Here is a 20,712-nt window from a genome sequence, read left to right on the forward strand (position 1 = left end):
CTGGCCCGAGAATACGGCTCTCCACTGAAGCCTTACACACCAGTGGTGGTGACACTTTGGTACAGGGCTCCAGAGTTGCTGCTTGGCGCTAAGGTAGGGTTCTTGTTCCTCTGGCTGCGAGAGGAATGACTTCAGACTCGCTTTATTTTATCATTTCTGTACAAAGGACGAGTATGCCAGGAAAGAAATACTTCACTCCTACCAAAAACATGGGTGTAAAAATAAAAGAAGCCCTGTGCTGTCTTTTAGAGCTGTTTTTGTACAAGGAGAAGTGGCTACGTTATAGAGATGTAGCATGGAGACCAGGGTTTGTGCCATAACCTGAGATTGCTGCTGTGGCAAAGTGAGGGCTAAGGATCGCTGTGAAGAGTGCATGTCAGCATGCATTGCTGGTTGTGATGCTCTGTTTGTGAGTGAACAAGAAAGGTAGCATTGTGGAGACTTACACTTCATCCTGAAGTATTTCTGTACATGGTTCCTACTCAGAATTCACAGTCATTTTAACTTTTAAATCGATACAGTCGAGACCTCTGCTTTGGGTAGTGGAACGATGGTATGTTCTGTTTGGAGTGGTGAGATTGAATCTTAAAACATCCCCAAAGAAAACCACACACACACACACACACACACACACACACACTCTCTCTCCCACACCCAAACAGATTTATAGGGTATTCTATATCCCTTCTTTCCAGGAATATTCAACAGCGATAGACATGTGGTCAGTGGGGTGTATATTTGGAGAGCTGTTAACACAGAAACCGCTGTTTCCAGGGAAGTCAGAGATTGACCAGATTAACAAAGTTTTTAAGGTAACATTTTTCACTCCCTTGCATTCTGACTGGTTTTAGAGGTGGGTACATTTGAGTAGTAAGAAATTAAAAAGTGCCTTTGCTCTTTGACAGAGATTCAGCCTTAATCAAAGGCTCATTACTCTGAGTGGCTTACAATGCTTATAGGAGCTAAGATCATGATTTGCCTGTTGTCCATGTTCTCTGGGTATCTACCAGCTCCTACAGCTACGTAACGAATAAGCAGAAGAGCTACACTCTGGAGTGAGTTTATTAAGACGCTGTTTTAATTTACAGGACCTGGGTACTCCAAGTGAGAAAATCTGGCCTGGTTACAACGAGCTGCCAGCAGTGAAGAAGATGACGTTCACAGAGTATCCCTACAACAACCTACGCAAGAGATTCGGAGCGCTCCTCTCCGACCAGGGCTTTGATCTGATGAACAAGTAAGTGCTGGCTCCTAGGGCATCCTTGGGAAAGTGGTGGAAAATGACCTGTAGTGTTTTCAGCGCATTCAGCCTTGTCAGAACATGCTGATGTGTTTGAAGTTTGGGCCGTTCCTTGCAACAGCTTTGTTCAGTGAACTTCAGTCCAGGATTGTTCTTGCACACCTATGTCCTAGAAGAACAGAAAAATGTTTGAGGAGCAGTTTTAGCTTGTTCCTGTCATGTTTATGTGGTTATCAGCTCTCATGCAGTCTGCTGATGGATCCTGTTATTAACAAACACTGAAAAAAAGGAAAAAAACCCCAGTACATTCTGGAGATCGTAATAATCAGGAAAATGGCAATCTTGGGTTTTCCCTAGATTTCCAAAGCTGAGTTCTGTCACGTCTGATGTTCTGGCAGCCTTTTAACCAACTCTGCTGGCGCCTTCTGGTTGCCTGAGCGCATTCCAAATCTTTTTTCTCTGAAAGGCTGACAATGGCTTGAGAGATTTTTTTGTTCCCATTCCTTTTTAAGTTTCATGCCATGAAGTAGTAGAAATTACTGATATTCAGATAGTACTTAGAACTTGTCTCTGTTTTTAAAAATTAAATTTAAAATATATATTTTTATATAGGGGGATATTCAGTCTTTCCAGTTTTTAAAGAGATCCCTACAAAAGCTGCTCGATGCGTACTTCCAGCTGTGGTGCCATTCATTACAGGCTCACGTAGGAAGCACGCTTTTCAAAGCAGCCAGCTTTACATGGTACACTTTTGTTATGTCAGCAACCACAGCCATTAATAGGATTCTGTGTTAAAAATCAGAAAACTCTCAATTGTACTTCTGAAGAATTTTAAAATCTGAGGCCTGTGTCTCTATGTCATGTTCCTAAATCCTCAGCTTCCTGACGTACTACCCAGCCAGAAGAATTACGGCCGAAGACGGTTTGAAGCACGAGTACTTCCGAGAGACTCCTCTGCCCATCGACCCCTCCATGTTTCCCACCTGGCCAGCAAAGAGCGAGCAGCAGAGGGTGAAACGTGGCACCAGCCCCCGCCCGCCCGAGGGAGGCCTTGGCTACAGCCAGCTGGTGAGCACTGCGGCTCCTCCCTTCTCATGGTCTATCCCCATTTCTGGAGACGTTCACGTGGGCTGCGTGGTGTCTGGGGCTTGGGATGCTGAGCCTCACCTGTGCATGAGCAGACCCCGTCTCAGCCCAGCTTCCCCTCTGCCCCTGTCCAAAGGGCAAGGCCAGGTACTGGTGTAGGCACAGAATTGTAATTTCAGTACAGAATCTGAGACAAAAAACAGCCCTGGTGTCACCACAGAGCAGAAGGGTTTTTCTTTTGAAAGTGGACATTGTGTTGCACTTTCAGCTAAACTTTCAATGCTGCAAATTTATTTAAAAAAAAAATCCAAAGCCTGGTAGGTTACGCAGATCCTGGGGATAGAAACAGTCTCTTTTTTTCCCTCTATTTGGAGGAGAATTCAAAAAAAGGGGAGGCTGGTGGTGGTTCTCTCTGTGGGGATTGTGCTGCCCTCATTTTGTAAAAAAAGCTGGCTGTGGCATGGTACAGTCTCAGTACCTCAACTGCATCACCTGAGTATTATTTCCATGTCTCAGCACAGATGAAATGGCACTGTACAGTTACTGTGCTCAGTTTAACACAAACCCTAGAAGTTTGTTTAGCCTTGATAAAACTGGCATGCAGGGCATGCAGAGTGTGATCATCAGATGCTGAATAGGTGGAGTTCACACTGATTTCTACAGGGTGCTCACAAATGTGTTCATCTCCCCCTGTGCAGTCACAAGGAGGCACACAAACCAGGAACCCCTTGGGCTGCCGTTAGTAAAGCTCTGAAATGGCAACGTTTAAAGACTGAACAACACTGCCTTGACCTTAGTAATGATGCCACTAAATCAAACCTTCGTTTCTGATCTCCCAGACATACTTTGATTTTGTTGCTGCTGTTTAGATTTGTGTTGGAGAAGGAAATGCGTCTGCACAGCCACTTCCTGCTAAATGAGTTGTGCTTGGTCTTCGCAGGGCGATGACGATCTGAAGGACACGGGTTTTCATCTGACCACCACCAACCAAGGAGCATCTGCTGCGGGGCCTGGCTTCAGCCTCAAGTTCTGAACTCACCATGAGAGAGTGGGGAGGTAAAAAAAAAAAGAAACCAAAAACAACCTGTTGATGTGAGTCCTTGCTGAGTTCCCCAGTTCTGTTCTTCATGTCAGGGAGACGATGTTTTTCACAGAGCAGAAGTCAGATGTCATCTCAGAGTCACAGGCTCTTGCTGGGTGTGGAGCACAGCTGCTGCGTTCCATGAGGACTGGAATCCACCTGGAAAGCCAAGGAGCGTTACAAAATTTGACCAAGGAAAACTCAAAAAGTACAATCCTGGAACCGCTTCTGGTTTATTTTTAGTTTTTCTCATTGGGTTTGTTTTGGTTTGTTGTTTATTTTTTCCTTGTAAATTTGTAGAATTAAAATACATTTTAATTGTTTAACAGGGTGAAGGATTTCATTTCTTCACAGGCAGCAAACTTAGATGGTGGTAGCATTAAAGGGTGGAAATTTCCAGCAGTAAAGAGTGGAAACTTCCCCCCCTGCTTCCCCTAGGTCTGTGCTGATGCTCTCACAGCGTATTGCCAGCCTGGCAAACAAGTTTTGGGTTTGTGTTTTTTTAATTTATTTTAAGTAAATTGTATGTGTCTGAACATAGGGCAAAAAAACCCCAGAACAGTTCTGATGTTTCTTTCCTGTTGTGAGCTTTGGAGAGAGCCAGGCTGGGTTGGGCTCAGTCCATTGGTTTTTGGGTGCACTACTGAGCTGAGCACAGTTTGGTGGGTTGTATACACGCATTTACTATGGCACTGAGGCAAGAAAAACGAGTCCATTGTTTTATAAATCAAAAATAATTCTTATGGAGACTTGAAACTTGCTTTTCTATAGAAAGTTCTTTCAAATGTGCCCTTCTTTTCCATACAGAGCAGCTTAGCAATACTGACCGCACAATGTTATATCCCAGTCCTTTCTCAGGAGAGAAAAGAGCAGAGGAATCATGGTGGAAGATCACGTCTGAGGCTGGTTTATAACGCTGCATTCTTGTCTGGGAACAGGAAGATTTGGAAAATACTGGGGTATTCATGCAATCAGAACTGGGCACCAGTCCAGTAACAGGATTAACTTAATTTATAAACATCCTATCAATTCCAGTACATTTTAAGAGTTTTTCTGGGTAAAGGCCTTGGAACTGGAATTTGGATGTACTGAAACTGTGGTATATTTTAAATCAGTAGGTTTGGGATGATGTTTTGCTACGGAGGAATGCAGAACTATTTTCTCTTTAGGTCTGACTGATTTCTTGGTGCTGAAGGAGAAACAGTTCTGGTCCTTCGGAGCATGGCCCAGGCTGCCCAGAGAGGTTGTGGAGTCTCCTTGTCTGCAGACACCCAAAGCCCTGGCCGTGTTCCTGTGTGACTGCTCTGGTGATCCTGCTGTGGCAGGGCTTGCACTGGGGGAGCTTTCCAGGTCCCTTCCAACTCCTGACATGCTGGGATTCTGTGTTACCTGCAGCCTGGGTGATTTCAGCACGGTTCCTCATGGCTGGAAATCAAAAACCCATTAAAGAGCAGGGGTTCGCACCATCCCACAGCGCACAGGGAAGCAGAGCCATTGTGGCTTGGCCATCACAGCGTGGCTGCGTAGTTGGTGTTTCAAGCTGATGAACCCAAGCAAAGTAACATGGGCTGCTTTAACACTGGCTAAGGACCTTGCCAAATGTAAGGACTGTCAGGGCTTCCTCACTCTGCAAATGAACACTGCAGACACGCAAGCGCCCCAGGCTTTGCCCACCACCACCAATGCTGTTTTCCTGTTGGATGAGGCACATTTACCTCCTGGGTTGGGTGATGGGAGGACAGTGATGGAAATCTCCTCATCTCTGCTGAAGGAGCCAGGCGCCTGCAGGACGAGTCAGGAGGAGCTGCTGGTGGAGGTAAATGGTCTATTGGGGTAAGATTGCACGAGTAACAAATACAAACCACAGGAAAGTAGTTGAGGGAAAAGGTGGTGTGTGTGTGTGCTTGGCCTGAATGTGTCAAAATGTGGAATGGAGAAACTGGAAAGGGCTTCTTGTGACCTTACGTCCTCCTGCGGACAAGGAAAAGTAATACTGGCTTTTTCACTCTACACTTACACTGCTACGCACCAGGATCTCATAAAACAACAGCAAAACACTCACAGGTATCAGCGGTGCTTCTCCTTCCACAATACCTCTGTGTCCCGCGCAGCACAGCCGAGCCGTCGCTGTTCATCCGTGGGGTTGATGAAGAGTTCTTGTTGTGCAGCAGCCTGCAGTGATCCACATCGTTTAGCTGCAAAATCTGACTTTAATTTTTTTAAATTCTCTGCACAGCACATACTCAATAAATTTATCATTAAAGCTGATTTGGAAAAGTTTTATTTTCCAGTAATCAAGTCTTTCTCTTGCCCAAGGTATGGAAGCAGCTGATCTAGAAGTTCAGTTGCGCTACTGAGGATTAAATATAAAATGCCAAAGAAACATTGAAATTTCAAACAGCACTAGCAGTCATTGAAGTGTTCATTCAGTGCTTCAGCCTGATTCTCCAGGAGTAAGTAGTCAAGATCCTTTCTTTTTTCTTGACTATACAGGTGTAAGTTCCTTCATTAATTGCATTTGCAATGATGCTCATGTGATCTTCATTTAAGGATAGGTAACCTGGATACGAGTACTCCAGCAGCTCCTTGTCTTTGTACCAGCTGTCGAAAGAAAAACAACAGAAATTAAACTACGCAATGTCTCGTGTGAGTGGCTCTTCTTTCTCCTAGTAAGTTGTGCTGAGTAAGTGTACAACACACAACAAAACAGGGATAATTTTTGCTGTATCTTTCAGGTAGATGATGGCAGTTACAACACAGCACCGTTCTGAGTAATGTAGGAGCTTGAATCTTACTGTGAATAGACCCAAATTCCCATCACTCAGTCTAAACTCAGGGACTGGGGAATCTCTCTCTCAATTTTAGATACATCCAGAAACAGCATGCTCCTCTGTTAGTAAGAGCTACCAACCCATTAAAAGGATTGACATAAGACACTAGTTTTTTGCAGAATATGGGCCAGGGAATTTGATGATGCTAACAATTCTCTCTGTGCTGTGTCTGTAAATTGGGTTTTGCAATGTTACAAATAATATTTGCAGAGTGCCTGCAGTTACCAGGCACCCCTCGTTCTGCTCTGGGTGCCCAGTGAGACAGTGATGTGCTCCAGAAGAGAAACTGCGTTTGTAATTGTGCTGGTTTGTCATCCGTCCTCCCCCTTTCTGGTGAGCTGCAAAGGCTCCTGAAGGACTGGAATAAACGACCGAGCACTTACTAAACTTTGCCTTTTTTATGGATGATCTTCTGGCCGCAGCGGAAGGTGACGTTCCTGCCCTCAGAAACAGTCTTGGTTTTTGTCCTTGGCGGGGGCAGCGTCGGGGGAACCGTTGGAAATGGGAACTCTGTCCCCCAGAAGGGAGGGAAAGAAATGGCCAGGGTTAGCACAGCGCAGTACCAAGCTTTCCCAAAACGCTTCACAGAATTGCGTTACCACCTGAGGAACCTTAAAAGGATTAATAATTTTAAAAAGCCTCCTACTGAGGAAGTCCTCAGATAGATCTAACATCAGGCATGTGCAAAGGTGAGAGATCTGTGGCATGTAAACTGACAGAGATGGGTAAACTTGCCCACTCCATATACAAGAAAGAGCACACGTTCAGTTAATGAACAGTCCCCTAGAACAGCTGGGGTTGTAATTATCAGACTGCGTCTTTGCATTAATCTGGTCTAACAAAAACACCTCTGCACTCGAAGAAGAGGTACCAGTGATACAGCACAGCATCTTGGGGTCAGGATGGATAAATACAAAGCTTAATTCCACGCTGCAGTAACTTGAGCTGATCCTGCATTAGGCCCTTATCTGGATTCGTAAAACAGACTCGATAAGGTGATTAACATCCTTTATCTCCTTTTCTGCAGAGCAGCTCAAGTCCAGCTGTGCCCGAGATGTCGTCTGTCTTGTTTATGTCCCATCACTGCATCTCTTAGCTCTGACTTTAACACACCAGCACCTCACTGCCCCGTGGGGTCCAAAAGGGATGAGGCACACGGAGGAGCTGGGTTTTCAGGAACTCCCTAGCAGTGGTTTAGTTAAACTGGAGAAGAACGGGACAGTTCAGTGCTCTGGTCCACAAATGTTCAGACATAAAAGCTGCTTCCTCTTTCCAAGCCTTGATCTTGGCTCAAAGAGGGCAACTCTGCTGTGCTGCTCCTCAGAGCTGGATGGGGCCAAGCGCTTGCGTCCACTGATCGCTGGTGTGGAATTGGGATCCTGCCTCTCCCTGCAGCAAACACCGCTTAACCTTTACCTCCTCTCCCCACCAAACATCCCAGAAGAAAAGTCGGATACCATAGCAGAAGTCACAGGTGGATGGACAGTGCTTTTTCATCAGCTTCCTCCGTTTCTCACAGAAACCTTTCTGTGCCCATAATGGGCACATAAATAACCTGTCTTTGCATCCTGAAACAGAAGGAGATGAGGCATTAGGGGGATTGGGGTAGACTTTTCTTCTGTTTCTTTCCCTCTGTGCTCCTGATGCTTGCAAAACTACAAATTCAGGGCACTCTACAGCTAAAATTGCTCACATTTAAAGCCAGCAGTGCTGGAAACACAACACTGCACCTCCTTTTGGCTCTACTTTGCATACAAAGGAGGAAGATTCCTCCTGCTCGCTGGCTTACAGCCTTGTCCTGCCAAACGATGAGGGTTTAACACCCCAGGAGCTCCCCAGGATCCAGCTGACGCTTCAGCCTGATGCTCTTTCCCCAGAGGAGCCCAGAGCACAGCCCTGGCTTCCTTACCGTAAAGCCTGTGGATTCCCCAGACCTCATCTTGAGAGATGGTCTTTTTCCCGGTCAAAGTGGCGTTGATGTGCATGAGGGCGTTGGGGTTCAGGGAGTGCATGAGCCCCAAGGCGTGCCCTATTTCGTGAGCTGCTACGTGGACCAGATCCGTGAGCCAAACACCTGGAGGAGAAATGGAGAAACAGGCGGTGTTGTGGGGTGAAGGACAGCTCTGCTCCAGCTGACACACTGCTGACACCTTTCCTAATACCTCACTTAATAAATCAATACACGCTTGCTTTCAAAACCACCTCCCCTAGGTCCTTGTCCCTAGCTCTTCTCTGTTGCCATGCTTTGGAAAGCAAGGATAGGAGTCTCTCTATGTCACCTAAAATCTCCCCACCTCTCTTTATATTTAGTGAAAAAAGATCTTCCTTTCAAACAAGTACAGAGTTGGTCATATAACATGAACTGGATTTGCCAGTTAGTCAGGGACCATCTGCTTTTAATTGTTTAAAGGAATGTCAAAACTAACTTTAAAATCAAGAAGAAAACACCGAGGGGTAACCAACATGGCCATTTTTAGGTGCCCGCAAACCCCAAAATGACCCAGGAAAACTAAAATGTAAACAGCCGTGCCAGCAAATTGAAGTAATAAAACACGGCCCTTCTCAGAGATGCACCTGGGCAGAAGCCAGACGTAATCACTGAGTATGTGGCTGAGTTATCGAGTACCACCACCAAATGGATCAGCGGGAAATGGCACAGCCACCACACACGGTCCCTTGCAGCAGTTCAGTCACATCACAGCAACACCACAACTCCCGAAGCTACAGAAAATCACAGCTGTTTCTGTTGTCTCTTTCTGCGCGAGGTAAATCCCAGAGCAAGGACTAAAATCCAAATCCTACAGCCACTGACGATGTGCATTACCCTTTTTCCAGCTGAAGCGGGTGTTCCCCAGTATCCAGTACTCGTGGTCATCAAAATGGATCTCCCCGTTGGGTGGGAAGAAGGCGTGGGCCAGTTCCCCCGTGGTCCCATCAAAGCAGTGGTGAATGAGGGACTCCAGGCAGTCTGTGTGATTGATGGAGTAGAAGCCTGTGAGAAACAAAGCAGCGTCAGTGCATCCAGCAGGGTAAGCCTGTCTGTAAGCTTGTGGTTTGCTGGAAAAAACAACCCTCTTCTGGTATCCCATGCTTTCCAACCTACAGAGCCACAAAATGAAAGATAAATCCAGGAGTGATTGCTACATGATGCAAACCCTACTCAGCCCTGTGATGACTCTGGATTTGGAGCTGTTTTGCAGAGCCACAGAGATGCTGGAGGGAGTGGAGCATCTCCTGCTGAGGAGTGGCTGAGGGAGCTGGGGCTCTTGAGCTTGGAGCAGAGGAGACTGAGGGGTGCCCTCATTCCTGGGGATCCATTGGGAAAGGGCAGTGTCAGGAGGAAGGAGCCAGGCTCTGCTCTGGGATGGCCAATGCCAGGACAAGGGGCAATGGTCCCAAGCTGGAGCACAGGAGGTTCAAGCTGAAGATGAGGCCAAACTTTGTGAGTGTGAGGGTTATGGAGCATGGCCCAGGCTGCCCAGAGAGGTTGTGGAGTCTCCTTGTGTGGAGACACCCAAAGCCCTGGCCGTGTTCCTGTGTGACTGCTCTGGTGATCCTGCTCTGGCAGGGGTTGCACTGGGGGAGCTTTCCAGGTCCCTTCCAACTCCTGACATTCTGGGATTCTGTTTCCAATGGCCACGAGTCTCCTTTTGGAAATGAACACCAAGCTCTTTTTGCAACATCACATGGAATCCTTTTTTTTTTGGAGAGAAGTTGGACAGTGAGATAACCCCAGCATGTAATTGTTCTATTTTAAAGGTAAATAAACAGGTGGCCTTAGAGTCATAGCTGCTCGCCATCTTTTTGCTAGCGTGACCTAGCATGATGACAGCATCCCAGTGTACCCAGTGTCCACTGGAACTGGGCCACCTGGAGCTCACGTGGCAGCAGGACAGGCCCCTGGGAAGGGGAGGCACATCATGTGCTTGTCAGTGGCGTCACATAAAATGAGAGTGCAAAGCACATTGCGAAACAATGGTAAATCTGCTGGTTATCTCAGCATTGCTGCCATCTGCACAGGAAGTCATTATTTCACACAGACCATCAATCCCAGGAAGAACTGACAGCTGGGCTTGAGGCTGAGCAGATAACGCCTCGGCACTAACATCTTTCCAGGCCTAAGAAACTCGGGAAGTAACTTCTGCAGTGATACAGGGGCAGAGGGAAGGGGAGGAGAGAGAGGGCAGAGAAAAGATGGTGCTTCAACAGGACCAACAGATCAACTAAAGCCATAACCCAGCTGGGCTCCATCCCCTGCTCTTTGGCTCTGTGTGACCTTGGCTATGGCATTTCACCTTTCAATATTCAATTTCCCCATCTGTGGTACAGAGATAATCCTGTCCCAGTGGCAGATTTGGAGGTTTGATAATAACAACAGCGTCCCATCAGCCCAGAGGCCGTGCTCACCTATTTTCAAGTCACTGGCGACGTGGCGTGGCACTTCCCTGAAGCTGAACGGTGAAACTTCGCTCCACATCCGGAAAGCAGCTGCCAGGCCCTTGCGTGTGTCCCTGGCACTTATGAGGTTTCTTGGGAAGGACAGGATCCTGCAGGGACACAGAACAGCTTCAGGAAAATGCTCTTCCCTTCTCAAAGGGCAGCTGAGGGCTCTCATGGCTGCAGACAAATCAAGTCTTTCCATTCACTCTAATAGGTTCAAAACAGGAACAGCTTGAACTGGGTATTATTTAATAAAACCTCCACAGGGATTGATATATCACCAATATGCTTTTAAATCTCATGGTTTTGCGCCTCCTCAAGCACATCATTTTAGACAAGGTTCTCCTGGAAAACTCTTTTTATCCTTACATCTCCCATTCTGCTGTGCGGCGCTGCTGGCAGAGGCCAGCACCTCAGCAGCAGGCAACTCCCATCACAACATTTTGGCTACAACGCGTGTGCACACAGTGAATTGTGATCCTCTCAGGCAGAACTTTATGAGTTACAAAGAATATCAAAGGTCTGATGTTCAAACAAGTTACTTCCTTTGAAAAATAAATCTCATCACTTGGGAGAGAGACACGAGAGGTTCACAGGGCCACAGGTACAGATCCAGCTGAATGGCAGAACCCCTGTTTGGACCATGGAAATGGCTCCTAGGAACTTACCTTGTCCCAAAAGAAGATCTGCATTCAGGAAACTGCCTGAAGTGTAGCAATTGGGAAAAGCTGTGTATATTCTGCTATCCCCTCTGGTTGTATTTTAGCTATGCTGTTTATGTTCTCCCTCCGTCCCAGCACATCCTAAAGGGAGCAGAAGGTTTTGTATCAAGCCAGGCTGTAGTGAGCATAAACCTGGACAATTAAGACTATTAGGAGGCTTAGGCTGTTAGGGACGAGTGGCAGGTACAACCAGACCTCTGTGTGACTGGTGGTGTAACCAGCTACCGAGAGCACAGAGGTGACTGCAGCACCAGCCACACTTTGCCAATTCCCTTCCTGACCTGCATTTGGTGACCGAGATTTTCCTCCTCCTGCCTTGGTTCAACAGTGACTGCAGCTCTCAAGAGGTCAGGTTTGGGGCTTGCTCTGTCCTCTGAAGTCAGGAGTGGCTGCAGTTAGCAGCCACATTAAAAGGATTTTGGTAATCACATAAGATGCTGAAAACCCCCCTGATCTGGCTGTATGGTACTGCTGAAATGCTGCTGGTTCTGAGCAGGGGTGAACCCAGCTGGAAATCAGTAACCTGGACAGACACCTTCCTTGGCAGAAATGCCTGAAAACGTTAGGGTTAATTAACATTCACTCACCCCAGAACTGCCAAGGGCTTTACACTGTTTATTTGTTGGTAATCTAAGAGCTGGCATCCAGTCCCAAAGACAACAGGAAGAAAAGGATTCCTGAGAGCACTGGGCACGAACAGAGCTCTGTCCTCCTGAAACCACAGCACCCTTCAACAGCAGTTTCCCTCAGTGATGATTTAGGTTCATACAGAGCTCTTTGAAAAATACCAGCATGACAGAGCTGATACCCAATTCACTGCCTTCTGAGGAAGGGAACCTTGTTTGCCTGAAGCCTGAGTCTGCTCCTGAACTAAACTTACTATGTATGAGTAGCCTCAGTGTGCAGCCATATGTGCTACTGACTCTAACAGAGTGACAACACTTCACATGATCCACAGCTGAGGTGAGGTGTAGCATCTATAGAATACAAATATATATACAAATATATACAAATACTTTCCAATTTACAATGTCTTTAGCAGCTATCCATTCACTAGCAAATGGACTGGCCGTGTTCACATGGTTAATATCTACACCCATGGCAGGAAAAACCCAGCGTCACTTAGAAAACGCTGACTGCTGGGGTGGATGCAAGCCCGTACTTGTACGTCAGGTTGAAGTGGTCCCATTTCAGGTGCGCTGGCGTGATCGTGTACCGTTTTCTCCGTGCTGGAGGCCGAGGCAGGAAAGCTGGACTGTGCAAAGCAGAAGCACTCGCTCCACGAAGAGCAGGTGATGGGGCATCTTCCTTAAAAGACAAAACAGGAGGTTAAAGAGATGGGAGACTGCAGGGTTGAGCAGCATAAAACTGTCAGGTATGGGGCAGGATCAGACGTGCAAGGACAGGGAGGGAGCAGCACTCCTCAACATGGGATGAGGGGTCAGTGCTGTAGGCTCCCTCGAGCTGCTGTGCAATTCCACTCCTGGAGTGTGGTGCAGATGGAGCAGAAATGAGGCCTCCGGAGGCTCCTGGCCACAGTGAATGCTGCAGCTCTTCCTGGAAAGTTTTCATTTCCTTTTCACTTTGCTATTGCTCTCCAGCCTCACCACAGAAGAAGTGAAGTACTGGACAAATGAGTAAAACAGGCAACGCTTTGTGCAGATCGCTCTTTATAAAGCTGCATTGCGGATCTGAAATTCCTTCAAAGTAAACAGAAGCCCTGGAAACCCTGGAGTGCTTTTAAAGCCATCATACAGTAAAAGACATAAAATTTGGTGACAGGTCTGACTCAAACTATAAAAGCTTTTTAGTTCTGAGCAATGGAAACGAAAGAATGGGACTCAATACGGCTCTCTACCCGCTCTGCCTCCCTTTTTCAGGACTGAGACACTGAATATCCTGGGTCACATTTGCTCCAGAGGCATCAGATGCTCACTAAGTGATATTTACAGTGGCAACGTTACAAAAGCTGCACCAGGACGAGTTTGTTCAGCTTCACAGCACATTCTACAGAAAGCAAGAGCTGGCTTCGTTTTACTGATGGAAGAGCTGAGGCTCTGAGAGGCAAAACAGCCCATCCCTGGGCTCGCAGCAAGCCAACAGCAAGACAAGACAAGAAGCATGGAGCAAAGGCTGCCAGATACTGCCCAAATCACCAGCATCTCCCCATGCCCACAGCTCGCCACGACTGGTAAAAGGCTGAGGGACTTGATCCTAACAGGAAAGCAGTCTCTTCTGCTCATGTCTGCGAGCCGTACCAGCTTCTACCTTGTCCTAATCTCAGCAGCTTGCTTTCCTAGAAGGACAGCCTTTAATCTTCCAGCTTAGCCCTAGGTCTGACTCACGCTTTGAAGTCAGCGGTTCTTGAACGTTAGAAATGCAAGCGCCACAGAGCATCACCTACAAGTCAGAGAGATGTTAACTACTATTTGCCTTCTAAGCTACAAGCAGAGCATTTGATCGCACTGCTGGGAGCCTCCAGGTGCAAATTTGCTCTTGGAAGAAGCAAATTTGCTCATTTGCTGTATGAAGGGATCTGGCTGAGGAGTTGGCTCAGTCTCTGTCCTACCCCAGTCTGTTCTATCAACCACGGGGACAAGAGGATGCTTTCAATTAAGACCATGTTGCAAGATGAATTGGGGAAGGGTGGGGTACCACACAAACGCTGGAGCTCAGACGCAGGATTCTGACAGAAACAGAATGACCCAGTTAAAAATTTCACAGTGCAATTTGGATCAAAGGATCTGTGTGGATGCCAAAGAACCAAGCCTATGGGAATACTCATATGGGAATACAGCTGCTCCCAGGTGGAAACCCGCTCGACTGTGGGTGAAGGTCTCAAACATTCAATAAGGTAGGTCCAAGAAGGACTCAACTTCAACTCTCTCCACAACTGCAATAAACACCAACATATCTAACGATAAAAGCAGACACTGGTCAATGTCCCTGCTCTACATTATTCACCCTGTGCAGTCACCTCCATTAATTTACTTCACTAAGTTGTAATGAATGTAACTGATTCCCCTCTCTGCCCTAATCATGCAGTTCCCCTCTCGAAAAACAAACAGTAACACAACGCAGTGACTTGGTACCACCAAATAAGAGCCCTAAGCATGTGATGCAAACAAGGGCACTATTGCCAGGATCTTCATAGACACAAACAGCAGGAGAGGATGCGAGCACTTTAAAGATTGGCTTTTTATAAAATGAAAGCTAAAATTAAGCTAAAAGCAAAAATTAAGATGAGCTTCTGAGAGTCCCAGAGCCTTGCTCCAGTTCTCCCTGAACTGGGTCTGTCCCAGTGTATCTTGCTAATGGGCAGACCTTGACAGAGAGTTATCAGCCAACAGTTTCTGTAGGTCCGGTGTTACATCCCAGTGTAGATCTTACACCACGAGCTCTGCCTCTGGAGCTCCCAGGAAAGCTCAGCTGTGACAGAAATCAGAACCATGCCACATCGTACCAGGCTGGGAAAGCAGAGGTACTGCCAGCAAAGCTCTGAGGGAAAACACCCCAAATCTTTTGTGGATTCATGCACACCTCTGATAATCTGATTCTACCTGGATGCATAATTTTGCAGAGGATCCTCTGCAAAAAGGGACTCAAACAGCCACACACAGATCTTATTGCCTTACCAGTTACTTACACATTGGTCTGATTGCTTCCTGAATTTATCCTTCTTCTAAAAAGAATACACATGCACATATAATCTGATGTCTCCACTCCCCCTTTCAAGCATTTGAGAATTAAACCCCTTTCCCTAAAAAAGCAGCTCCAGCTGGATCTCCCACAATAGCCAGCAAAGCCACCGCAGGGAATAAGCACAAAAATCCCACAACGGTTCTACAGCCGTTGCTCTTTTTCTTGTCAACCGAGAGAAAGCTCTTCCTTCTGCTTGCAGAAAGCTGCTCCATTCGATCCATGTTGTTCCTTAACACTTTTTAGAGGGAGATGTGACAGACACTAAGACATCGTCCTCACCAAATGCATTGGGAATCCTTTTGCTCACAGTTGCATTTGGAGCATTTCCTGCAGTCACCGCCAAAGTTGTGCAGAACCGCTAGAGTTTCAAAAAGCTCTAAAGAAATAGGGGGGGGAAAAAAGTAGACTTTACATTAAGCCTCTTTCCAATGTGCCAGAGATTCTCTCAGCCTCTGCCAAGTGGGATCGTGTTACTGCAGCTGAAAGCTGGGCTGGCGGAGGAAAAGCAGCAAAGTGAAACAAGCTGGGATGGCCATGAACTCTTTTCTTTAACTGACTGTATAATCAACAGCGGACAAATCTGCAGTTGTCAGCTTTATGTAATGAAAAAAAATTGGGGGAGGGGGCAGAAAAAGGAATCCAGGAGCCAGCATCATGGCCCTGGAATGCTTCATTAGGGATGCTTAGCGCTAGAAGAGCTGTCATTTCTCTGGGGCTGCCTTCAGCTGCAGAATGAAAGATGAGACGCTGGGGGAGAGCAGGCAGCGCTTCTCAGCTTTAGGAAATTCTGGTCTGAGAGTTTACAAACTCAGATAAAAGCAAACATCAACCCCCTCTTCCATAAGACTTGGCAAGTGACCTGCAAATTTCTCATGAGCTACCCAGTAAGGGGTCATCATGCAGAGAAAGACAAGGATTTTTGGAATCATGATGTGGGGTACCCTCAGCAAGACTGACTGGGAAAAGTGGTCACTTTGCCTTAAGCTGTTTGGTTCCCTAAGGCACCTCCAGGCTGCAGACACGAAGTCAATTCAGGACTTTTTAAAAAAGCTTACTCAGAAATTCTCAGGTTTTCAGAAATAGCTGCACTTGTGTGTCTGGTCACTGGGCGCTGGATACTCAGCGTTCCTGAGGCGGGGTGTCCCCAGCTCTGACCAGACAGAGCAAAAGGAACTGGGTGATCTCCCAGTTTCACAAGCAAAGGGCAGGGAAGGGGTAGTTCTGTCCCCAGCCAGTATAAAGTATTCCTAGGAGATATCTGAAGCATTTGAAAGGCTTCAGAAACTTCTTTATAATAATGAAAGATGGTTTCATTTGAATTTTTTTCCCTAGTTCATTATCTACGTTTCCCATAGTTTCAGACTAAAGCTGGCCTGAAGCTTTTAAGCAACTCAGAATGAATATGACCAATGAGACCGTGGGCAATTTCACAAAAATCTTCTTCTGCCGTTTTCACCAAGCTCCTCCCTGGAGAAAAACCACATCTTCTGCAGAGAGTGGACAAAGTGCAGCAGTTGTTCAGATACCAGGACAGAATAAGGAGTAACACGGCAGGAAGTTATGGATTGAATTACAAAGGAAAGCTGGAACTAGGAAGAAGGGCAGAAGGCAAGGGGACAGGGCTCAAACTCCTGTGGCCCAAAGCAGTGCGGGATACTGGCCCATCTCAGCTGTTAGCTGCAATTTTCCAGGGACAGCTATACAAGGTGCTTTGTTTAGAGCTCCAAAGAGTGGTGCAAATTCACCTCTGTTTGTGGTTTAGGCTGCAGACCACTGTATGAAGTGACAGAACAGTAACAACGGGTTTAGGACCTGAGCAAGTTTCTGTCGGAGTCCACAGATGAGAATGCACCTGCAGGAAGGGAGACTGAGAAGGGAGTCTCGAAGTAAAAGCCTGCCTTGGAAGGGGGCTCAAAAGCTCCAGCCAAGAGCTCTTCTCCAGTGAAGCAGAGCTGGCTCGACAGAAAAGCCCTGCAAGCAAACACAGGGCTGGAAGAACACTGAGTTTCAGTCATGGAACTGCGTAACAGCATGAAGTGCATCCAACTTTCAGACGGCTACTAAGAGTCAGCAGTGTTTGAAGATTTTAATTTATGCACTGTTACATATGCCCTCTCCACTTGCCAGATATCCTGAGCACCTCGCAGCCTCTCAGAGCGTTTAATCTCCCATCAATCTTGAAGGCAGGGCAGTGCTACAGCTGCACCTCAGAGGTTAAGGCCGTACTGTGTGGGAGAAAAGACTCACTGGAGGTCAGGCTTGGAATCAGGCAGAGCAGGACCCCGAAGCCTTCCAAGCATCCAGTTGGTGCCTTGCTGTTTCTAAAGATGACTACTTAAAAGCGCAGACTGAGAACTGAGAACTCACACAATCACACAGCCAAAAGAAATTTCCTTTGTCCTAATGTAAAGAAATTCTTATTTTACTAAAAATATATGGGAATCTTTAGCTGCCAAGATGATTCATGACCTGTGACATTTAGGATCCTGCTTCCCTGTGAAGGTAGCCAGCAGGTTATACCTTGATGGATCAGAAACAAGAGCAGGGTTTCTTGGAAAGCACGTAGTTCACTTGCCCCTGTACACTGGGACTGCGCTGTGTCCATCCATCCATGTAGAAATTCAGTGCCTGCACACCCAACCTTACCAAACCACTGGCTGCAAAATGCTTTCAAAGCTTTAAAAATTTAAGCCAAACATTTGCTCAGAAACCAGCCCAGCAATAAGGCCAAGACAAACCTCAGTTATTAAGGCAATGAGAGTCAGATGAGGAAAGCTCTTATGCTGAGGTATTCAGAACTGACAGACACAACTTGCGGAGCTAAGGGAGAGCCATGAACTTAACGCTGTGCACACCAACACTTCTGATAAAGTCACTGCATCTGGAGTCTTTGGCACACAGGCTGTGGCCAGAATCCTCAGTGCTGCTGCTGCTAAAAAGTGAAATTTCAAGTTTATACTTAGTTCTTTATATGTTACATTTCAAGGACAGGCCTCTTCTGTAGATATTTTAAGAATTATTAGGACCAGAGTACACATCTGTTGACATTTCATCCCTGTTCCCTGCCCTGAATTAAGAATATCATGGCTTTTCCAAGAGATAATTGTGCTTAAAGGACTCTCAGACGCAGCCATCAGTGGTCTCCAACCTACAGCACTTGTCAGAATTTAAGCCTCTTTCAGATGCATTAAACAACTCCCCAGACTCCCTTCTGGGAGCCAAGGGCAAGAAGTTAGTCAGAACTCTGAAGTTTTATCTCTATATTGTCTTTTCCAAGAGCTGAAAGTATTTTCCATGCTTTATGAAGCAGCCCAAGCCCCTGAAAGGACTGCTTTTATATGAGCACAGAGCTGCGACTTCGCAGCTCCGATGCATTTGAGAGGTCTCAGGTTCTCAAGTGCGGATATTTGGTTTGGAGACCAGGCAGGAGCTGTCATCCCGGCTATATTTGGACACAGAAACATTCCTGGCTTTGGTTTCTGCACAGTGTCTAAGAGCAGTGGAACACATTACACTGTGAGGGAACCCATCTGCTGTAATGGGGAACAGGAAAGGAAGGCAGGGTACAGACCTGACTCTGCTTTGTCCTCAGGCTGTTACCAGCAGTGACCAGGACCTGGGTATCATTTACAGGGAGCTGGGGTTTTCTAAGCAGTCAGGGATGCGCATCTTGAGCTCTCTACTTGCAATAAATGTTACATGAAAAAGCAAACCCTAAAGAGCTGTCAGAAGGGAGTGAATTAAACATAAAGCCTACAACTAGAGACTATGGAGAACATAAAGGATTGGATCATCTGCACAACACGACACGCTTCCCTTGTTAAATCACCTCAGTCTTGCTTTGTTCTTTTCAATCCTAATTGTCAAGATGTTTAAAGTGAGGCCGCCGTACAATGCACAACATATGGCTACATTCCCACGGGCAAGTTTTAGCTCAAAAATAAATACTTTCTCTTCCATGGATTATTCTTAGCATGCTCTCCTCCCCTTTATTCAGCACTGTTAACATTATGGGTTACTTTCAGTTATTCCTAAATGGTTCTCTCTGCTATATTTGCCACATTGAAGAGGAGAGTTAGCCCTGGTGCAGCAGGGCAGGAAGCATCAGCGTTTCATCTCTAGGGCACCAGTCCAAACCCAGGCCACGGGCAGGGGAGGGGGAGTGCACACAGCTGAATGTGATTTACCACGTATTGGCTCCTCGGTGGCCCATGCGAAAAGAATCAGCAAATCCTCATATAGCTCTTCTTTTAAAAAGCACTTACATATTTATCCCTTCATCCCACAACTTGGGGGGAAAAAAAGAAAACAACCCAACATTCTTGCGCGGTTCCTGTGGGAACCGCAGTTAAAACTTGTGCTTTTTCAGTGGGTCACGGACTAAAAAGGATTGCATCTGCTGTGGCAGGGAGCAACTGTCCCCAGGGAGGAGAGTAAGAATGTTCTTTGGTCCCCCAGCATTCTCCCACTTTCGACCGTGCAGCCCCTCGTGATCGGCATCTGCTGATGTTCCTAGAAAAATCCATGGTCTGCTGAAGAGCAAATGAGCTGAAAACAAGGGCTTGCTCCAGCTGGCAAAGAAAACGGAATATTTTGCTTAACTGTCAATTTGGAGCTGCAGCTCACAGGAGTGCCTGTACTGGCCTGACCTTCAGTTACCAAAGAGACGTTGTCTTGACCCTAATCAGAAGCTCACCAGTCCAGTCATGGCCACGTAGAATTTCAGGAATTAAAAGAGGGAGACATTTTTCTTAATATACATATTTAAAGTTGTACACCAGAAAGACTCAGCAAGATCTTTCCCTTTCAAAACCACTGCTGTACATTGCTGCAAAGTACCGAGCTGTGTTTCAGAAGCCGCAGTGAAAACAAGGCACTTCCCAGTGCATTTGCAGAAGACCAGTCAGGCTCATTTGTGGGAGACCAACCCATCATAAACACCAAGCAGAAAGCTACTCACCATCCACAGTGACTAACTAATGACAGTATTTGTCTTTAAAAGGGCATTGGCCTCCTGCTCTGACACCTCCTTGCTGTTCCAACCACCAGCAAAAATACCGATGGGTAGCAAGAGGAGAAAGGGGAACATCACCTTCCCACAGTCCTCGTCCTCCCTGTAAACGCTTACCAGGAAAGATAAAACAGCAGAACCTTCTTCACTCCTCCAAAGCCTCAGACTCCCACAGAGCTGAGGCTGCCCTGGGACACAAAGCTTGCCAAAAACGTACCTGGCACGTACATCATCTGCTTGCCTCCTGTACCTCGTGTTCCTGCGGCTCTGCTGACCGTCTCGTGTCTTCTCTGGTGCGCTGCAGCAATTCCCTTCTTCTTACTAGGAAAATGAAAGGGTCAAAATGGTGCTCAACTCCTGCTCCTCAAAAGCAACCAGAGACAGAGCAATTAAAGAATATGCTCCCAACCTGAAAGCCACGTTTACAAACCATTTCTGTGGTTCTCAAACCGCATTATATATATATCATATCATGAACATTATGCTGTGCAAAATTCCATCACTAACTTGGCCATACAATGAATTCCAGATATGAAAACAAGATCAGAAGATCTTAAAATAGAACCTGTGTTTTTAAGAATTCAACCATAGAACTGAAG

General features: G+C 46.5%; 2 protein-coding genes across 2 annotated transcripts; one reads left to right on the forward strand and one right to left on the reverse strand.

Moving 5' to 3' along the window:
• Nucleotides 1-6: 6 nt before the first annotated feature.
• Nucleotides 7-3,626, forward strand: CDK11B (cyclin-dependent kinase 11B; the record flags this gene model as incomplete). The annotated part of the gene is made up of 5 exons (XM_010189996.1): nt 7-93; nt 696-812; nt 1,089-1,237; nt 2,119-2,308; nt 3,267-3,626. Coding segments are annotated over 5 exons (636 nt in total), but the record flags the coding sequence as incomplete, so codon positions are not given.
• Nucleotides 3,627-5,833: 2,207 nt separating this feature from the next.
• Nucleotides 5,834-15,423, reverse strand: MMP23B (matrix metallopeptidase 23B). Its single transcript, XM_010189997.1, has 8 exons — nt 15,153-15,423; nt 12,563-12,708; nt 10,646-10,785; nt 9,063-9,230; nt 8,148-8,312; nt 7,696-7,806; nt 6,622-6,748; nt 5,834-6,008 (listed from the first exon to the last, which is right to left on the reverse strand). Exons 1-8 carry the CDS (start codon nt 15,321-15,323, stop codon nt 5,834-5,836), a joined length of 1,203 nt encoding a protein of 400 aa, XP_010188299.1. The 5' UTR covers nt 15,324-15,423.
• Between the last annotated feature and the right edge of the window lie 5,289 nt (nt 15,424-20,712).

This window comes from Mesitornis unicolor, unplaced genomic scaffold (genome assembly GCF_000695765.1).
Source record: "Mesitornis unicolor isolate BGI_N332 unplaced genomic scaffold, ASM69576v1 scaffold13448, whole genome shotgun sequence".
Lineage (NCBI taxonomy): Eukaryota > Metazoa > Chordata > Aves > Mesitornithiformes > Mesitornithidae > Mesitornis > Mesitornis unicolor.